The sequence below is a fragment of the Malus sylvestris genome, chromosome 8, assembly GCF_916048215.2.
Source record: "Malus sylvestris chromosome 8, drMalSylv7.2, whole genome shotgun sequence".
NCBI classification, from domain to species: domain Eukaryota; kingdom Viridiplantae; phylum Streptophyta; class Magnoliopsida; order Rosales; family Rosaceae; genus Malus; species Malus sylvestris.
In genome coordinates, this window is record NC_062267.1 from 29,553,068 (window position 1) to 29,560,641 (window position 7,574).

Below are 7,574 nucleotides of genomic sequence, written 5' to 3' on the forward strand. Positions count from 1 at the left end.
ACCTGTCATTCATAGAACTATTTCTACTGACGATAGATCATATGTGCCCAACGAATTGCCTGTTAGTATGTTTGACGAATTACCTTCTGATGATCGGTTGCCTGCTGCTGATATGTCTAACGAGTTGCCTGATGATGGTTCGTCCAGTGATGATTCTTCTAACAATTTGGTACAATATGGTGGCATACATGAGATAAATTCTGACGATTCTTCTACTTATCAGTTGCCTCAACGAGCTAATCGTGGAAAACCTAAAGTACAATATAAGCCTGATATGCATGCCAAAGCCAAATATCCTATCAACAATTATGTGTCTACTCATCGTTTGTCCAAACCAAGGTCTTAAATATCGATATTATCGGCGATATTTCGCCAATAATATCATTTTTTTTAGAGGGGGATATTTTCACATGTATCCACCTTATTTTTCGTCAATATATCGGGATAATATCTGTAATATCGGTAATATTGGGATAATATCGGTAATATCGGGATAATATCGATAAAATAAACATAATAATTCAGTGTGTGTGTCATTGTGTGTGTGTGTGTGTGTGTGTGTGTCATTGTGTGTGTGTGGTGGTGTGTGTGTGTTATGATAAGTTACATAATATAATATATAATATATATAATATAAATAATATAAATCCTCCAAACGGGCCAACTTTTGACAACTTTTGACAAGACAAAAAGTAGTGGTGGTTGGTTTCATACGGGTGGCATGTTAACAATTACATGCAAAACTCTTTTGGGGATTTATCATTTGATGACTACTCTTCACAGTACACTTACTCTACACATAGAGATGATGAAGATAGTGAAAATTTTGAACCTCATAGGAACTCTATGTGGTACTAAGTCACTCATGTATCTTACCATTCAATGTATAAAGTATAAAATATTGTACTAATTCATTATATATAAATGATTATGGTGTGTTTAAACTTCTTTCATTAATTACGACATATTTTCTACACTCACAATGTTTACCAACTCGCTATATAATCAACTTAAATCAGTTAAATCCATCATGCAATGCATTTCCTTCCAATTTTTTGTGATATAATTGACTAAATAAACATCCTGCAAAGTTTCAATAAAAATTTCCAAATTTTTCTTACAATTTTCGTGGTTTTTATTCAAATTTTATCGATATCGATAATATCTCGATATTTCCATACAAATTTCCGTGTTTTTGGACTACCAATATTTTCGATATCAGCGATATTTTAGATCTTGGTCCAAACCATATGCATCTTACATATGTTAGCTATCTAGTGTATCAATTCCAACAAAATTGCAAGATGCTTCGTCTGACCGTAAGTGGGTTAATGCCATAAAAGTTGAGATGGAAGCTTTGGAAAAAAACTCTACTTGGGATTTGGTTCCTTTACCAAACGGGAAGAAAACCATTGGATGTAGATGGGTGTTTACTATTAAGCACAAAGCAGATGGTTCTATTGACTAGTATAAAGCCAGATTAGTTGCTAAAGGTTATACTCAAACTTATGGGATGGACTATTAGGAGACCTTTGCTCCTGTTGCCAAACTTAATACTGTGCGTGTTCTTCTGTTCTTAGCAGCAAACTAGGATTGACCTCTGTTGCAGTTTGATGTTAAGAATGCTTTCCTTCATGGTGATCTTAAGGAGGAAGTGTATATGGATCTCCCACCTGGTATTGGAACATCTCCTGGAAAAAGGTGTTGTATGTAGGTTACGAAAGGCCTTGTATGGTTTGAAACAATCTCCTAGAGCGTGGTTTGAGAGGTTTACAAGTTCAATGAAGAAGTTTGGGTATATCTAGAGTCATTCAGATCATACTTTGTTTCTAAAGCGACAAATGGTAAGCTAACTGCATTGGTTATTTATGTTGATGACATGATAGTGACTGATGATGATCAGAAGGAGATACAACGCCTTCAAAAGTACCTAGCTACTGAGTTTGAGATGAAAGAATTGGGTGAGTTGAAGTATTTTCTTGGAATCGAAGTTGCACGATCCATGCATGGTATTTTTCTGTCTCAACGGAAGTATGTTCTTGATTTGTTAGCTGAAACAGGTATCAGATTTGTTAGATTGCAAACCTGTTGATACTCCGATTGAGCAGAATCATCGTTTGGGCTTATTTCCAGATCAAGTTCCTACTCATAAGGAACGGTATCAGAGGCTTGTGGGAAGATTAATTTATTTGTCCCACACCTGCCCTAACATTGCTTATGTAGTTAGTGTGGTAAGTCGGTTTATGCACTCACCTAATGAAGCTCATATGGATGCAGTAACCCGTATTTTGAGGTACTTGAAGATGACTCCTAGCAGATGCCTGGTTTTCTCCAAGAATGGTCATTTGAATGTCGAAGGGTAAACAGATGCAGATTGGGCAAGTTCTATCACTGATCGGCAATCTACATCTGGATACTTTATGTTTGTGGGTGGAAATTTAGTTACTTGGAGAAGCAAGAAACAAAAAGTGGTGGCTAGGTCAAGTGCAGAAGCTGAGTTTCGTGGTATGTCTCATGGTGTATGTGAGTTGTTGTGGTTGAAAAAATTGTTGAGAGATCTTGGGTTTAAACCCAAAGGTGCTATGAAACTTCATTGTGATAACAAGGCTGCTATTGAGATTGCTCATAATCCAGTGCAACATGATCGAACAAAACATGTGGAGATTGATCGACATTTCATTAAGGAAAAATTGGATGCTGGAATTATTATGTTTCAGTTTGTGAGATCTGAAGATCAACTTGTTGATGCTCTTACTAAGGCTGTGTCTAATAATGTGTTTTCCAACTCGCTTGACAAGTTGGGCATGCATGACATCTTTGCACCAACTTGAGGGGGAGTGTTGCGAGTTATATATTAGTTAAAGTGTAAATAGTAGTTTATTGTCCCACATTGGTGAAGTACATATATAGTACCAATTGTAACTCCTATATATACTCTACTTTGGAGAAATTCTCAAATATTGTCATATATATTTTTGGTATTTACCATGTTTAGTTTAATACTTATGTGAAACTCCATAGCCTATTTTAAAAAGGGAACTTTAACGAAAAGCTTCCGATACTGTTCACTTTAACGAAAAATCACATTTTTACATTAAAAAGTCAATTCTAATACTATTCACTTTACCCTTTATTTTGTCCTTATCGTTAAAACTTAAAGTTTTCAAGCTCTTTTCATTAGTTTTACTTTTTAAAAATCATCCAGAGTATGAAGGGTATACAAGTTCAATAGTATGTTAAGCCACCTTAGGGCGCGTCTCTTAAAGCAACTGATAAAATTGGTAATTGTTCAACTTTCTTGCACTAATACATAGATTGGGTTGCCCAAGTGATGTCTTATAATAATAGAGATAATTTTTAAACTATCGTTTGTAGTTTTTTACAAACTCTTTTTTATTTCTGGTCGTCGGATTAATAAATCAAACAAAAATAACGATCAAAATTAGAAATGAGTATGTAATAATAAAAGCACCACCAGCTCAAATAGACTACCAACCCAGCAAAGTGATTGTTAAAGAAGATATTGAGGGTGAAGTCCATATAATTCTTATAGTCGACATGCTACAGTATAATTGCTTGTTCTCAAGATTAGCATAAGACATTTCTTTACCTATGGCATGAGCGAGGCCTTAGTTTATCAACAGGGCGGTCTGAGATTTTGGGAGCCATGGCGGGTTCGAATCCAACACGACATGGGAAAGTTGCTAAGAAAGATGCCATTGCCGAACCACAAAATATATCGGTTTATTGTACAAAATTATATATACATACATTTAATATGTAATACCTGTTAAAAGATCACGGCCCTTCGAAAATAGGCCCTAAGTGGGTGCACCGCGCTCCCCAAGGCCGGCCCTGGTTATCGAACTAGATCTTCTCTGGATCCAATAAAACTGAGTCTGCTGAGCAGGTGATTCGGGTTATTGAAATTGGAGGAGGATTCTCTACCCTTCTATTCTCATCCTCTTCCATCCCTTCCGCTCACACATTACTTTTTGTCTTATTATCTTTATAAAAAATCAATATAAGATGTTGACGTGACTTAACCGTAACCGTTCAAATAGAAGGGTATGGAAGGGTAGAAAGATTAGGAGGGTAGAGAATCCTCATCCTTTGAAAATTGATCCAACGACTACAAACAGGGACCCTCTAAAAGTTATAATAATTGTAGCCGTTGAATCAAATTTCAATGACCTAGATCGCCTACTCAGCAGACTCAGTATATATGGATCCGGAGGGAATCCAATTCCTTGGTTATCAAGTCCCTTAAAAATGTGCACAATAAATAATGTGACAAATGATATAAGCTACGTAGTATTGGTTTGGTATTGATGTGTTTTTATAAAAAATGGGTATAAAAAAAAGCTGAGCTAAAAAAGGTGTTTAGTAAACACTTAAAACAGCTTCACAATTTTGGGTGAAAAAAAGCTGAAAACGTGAAGCATAAAAAATGAGCTTATTCTCACCGCACAGCAGAAATAGTTTTTTTTTAAAGTACAGCAATACTAAACCAGCCCGTAGTAGTTTTCATAAATAATAGTGTGCATATAATTATATTATTATTATTATTATTATTATTATTATTATTAGTTAACATCAGGAGCTAAATTTAACATAACTTGTATTGGTTTAATGGTTTGTGTGTTGCCTGGCAAATCCGCCAAGCAAAAGGTCAATGAGCTTAAAACAATAAAGAAAACAAGTTTTAAAAAGAAAGGGTGAGATCTGATCATCTCACCAACTTCTCAAAAAAGAAAAATATAAAATCGAACCATTTTTCTACAGTCATGACTCATACCCTACCTGCATATGTTTCCAAATCTGAAATGTACGTTTCACTTTTTTATCTGCATTCTGCACTGCACTCCAAAATTCCAACCGGTTAAAAATCTACCGACCTGTCTAAATTTTCAACTTACATGGTCTCTCATCCACAACTTGTCTCCCTCCACCACTTTCTTCTCACCTTCTACACCCCATCCCTTGTACCTTCCATGCTTCCGTTCCTTTGTCTTTATATATACCTACTGCAAATTACCGTCTTCCTCCACTCCTCACTAGCTCCACTTTCAAACACACAAAAATGGGTGGATATTCCAAGATTAAAACCATGGGTACTAGTAGTAGTCGTCGCTCCCAAAACTCAAGATCCATAGACTTTTCAGATCTCCAATCATTTGCCGAAACGCAGATATCTACCCCAGAAAACCCCACCTCCTCAAAAGTTCAAGAAAAAACCAATCTCGATCTGCAGCAGGAGAAGAAAAACAACACAACCCATGATTCTTCTGAGGAAGATGGTCAGATCAAAGGCAATGGTGGAGAGAGGTTTGGCACTCACGTGGTGCTGAAGAGGAATAGCTCAGTCTCTTCTTCTTCTGCTGCTGCTTCATCTGGTGGTTTAGGGTTAGGGTTTCAATCAGCAGTGAAAGGAGCATTCTCATCCATGAAAAGATCTTCTTCTGTGTCAGAGAGGTATTGCAGGATCCATGACCAGTCTGCAACTACAACTTTCATGACATCTTCCATTGATGGTGATGAGGAAGATGAAGATGAAGATCATCAAGCAACAAGATCTATCAAGAAAAAGCACAAGGGAGGCAAGATCCTTAAAGTATGTAAGCGCTTTTTTGGAATGTAGCTAGCTAGCTCGTAGATTTTATTGTTCCATGTGTAAAATTTATTTGTTTTTTGGTCAAAGAGTGAAATTTCATATAATATGCAGTTTTTTACTACCTGTAGGAGCAGACAGATACACTCCCACTTATGCACTGAATTCTGTATCTTAATTTTGGTTGACCAATGAGAATTGAGATATATTCACAAATTATCATCTATGTTATGGCTTATTTGGAAGTTCTTTTATAACGATTGAACACGATTTTTTGTGAAAATATTTGAAATTAATTTTTAGAAAAAACGTGAATTATGAAATAAAAAACAATTGCTTCATAGAAGAAGTATATAACTAGTGCTTATTCCAGGAAGCCCTTTGAAATCCAAAAATATTTTTTCTAAAAGCATTTTCAATAATTTTAAAAGTAGTTTCAAACAAACCTTGTTATCTTAACTCTCATGAACTTCATCCATTTACTTTCATTGTACCATATATAAGAAGATCCAATGTACAAAATGTTTCCATCGAAAAAGAACTACACAATGTTGTTTCGAGCAACATCTGAGATGATGCTTCCAATTATTTACAATCTCATATTTGAAAGTCATTTTCACTTATCTTTTTTATTTCCTGCACATCTCCGTTTAATTTTTATTTTTTATTGAATTGAAGAATCAAAAGAGACTAAGCGATTAAAAATGAGTAGAGGTGTGCAATAGAAGAAGTGACAAAATAGATATGTGAAAATCATTGCCCTCTCTTATTACATAACGAGTGAGGTGGCCCTTGAGGCTTTTGACTCAAACCCAAAATAATGAGAGATGTATAGTGAGGACAGAGAAAGCAAACGACCACTCAAAAGATTTACGGGTTAGTTGAGTTGGTAAGAATTGTCCTCTTTACTAGACTAAGATTTAAATTTGAGTCTTGCTGACAACAATCTCTCATAGTGGGCAATTTGTAAAAACCAAAGAAATAGCTAAGACCCTCTTTATAAGTTTTCAAAAAGACTTTGCGGTATATACCCTGATCTTGAAATGGTGTAGCATATCCTCCCTTAAACTTCTTCACTACAAGAGATACAAAGATAATAATCATGTCATTAAATTGAATGTTTTCTTCGATAGAATGAAAACATGCAAACAAAAAGTAAAAGACATAAAAACATGAATAATATCTTGTTGTATTGACGTTTATGAGATTCTAAAACTCTCACATTCACATTAAATAAAATAATACTGATAGTCTGATGCATTCATTGCATGAGCATGAGGTAGGGATCACATTACTCAACAGCCTTTTCACCTTTATGTGTTTGGAAAACATTAGATCAATGTCAACTTTAAGTGATGTTGCAATTTGCCAGCTGAAAAATAAATTGTGTCAATTTGTGAATTCATATAATATTTTGTTGCAACTGTGCAATTAACAACTTGACTTTGTCTATTTCCTCGTTTAAAAATTTGTTCATAAAGTCGTACGTGATTATTTAAACAAAAATGATACTCTTATCATATTTTTTATATCATATTTGTACCGTATTTTTAATAGAGATGATACTCATATGTATTGATAGCTCTTACCTCTATTTGAGAGATGATACAAATGTAATATGAAAAATGTGGCAAGTGTAGCATTACTTTTCCTTAAACAAAAAGAGTATTTTAAAGTCGGAGACACAAGAGATAGCTGGAGCAATGGTCCTTGAATTTTTGCTCAATTAGAGGTTTAGTCACTGAATTAAAAATTTGTGATTGTTGATTTTTTAACTTGTAATCGTATGGAGCAACAATTATTTTGGCTAACTCTGTTTAAACTTCGATCCATTTTTGTCCCATTTGAACCCTTTATGTTGGATGTAAGTTCAAACGTAGTTAGCGAAAATGATCATTGCTCCACACTATAACAAGTTCAAGGACATGTACTCACGAATTCTTAATTCAGAGACCAAAACTTC

General features: G+C 34.9%; 1 protein-coding gene across 1 annotated transcript; it reads left to right on the forward strand.

The window, feature by feature from the left end:
- The first annotated feature begins 4,919 nt into the window (after window positions 1-4,919).
- Window positions 4,920-5,827, forward strand: LOC126632618 (uncharacterized). Its single transcript, XM_050303064.1, has one exon. The coding sequence runs from the start codon at window positions 5,084-5,086 to the stop codon at window positions 5,639-5,641; it is 558 nt and encodes a 185-aa protein (XP_050159021.1). The 5' UTR covers window positions 4,920-5,083; the 3' UTR covers window positions 5,642-5,827.
- The last annotated feature ends 1,747 nt before the right edge of the window (window positions 5,828-7,574 follow it).

Bases quoted from the DNA above. Each gene is read 5' to 3' on its own strand.
- LOC126632618 (XM_050303064.1), top strand. From the start codon at position 5,084: ATGGGTGGATATTCCAAGATTAAAACCATGGGTACTAGTAGTAGTCGT.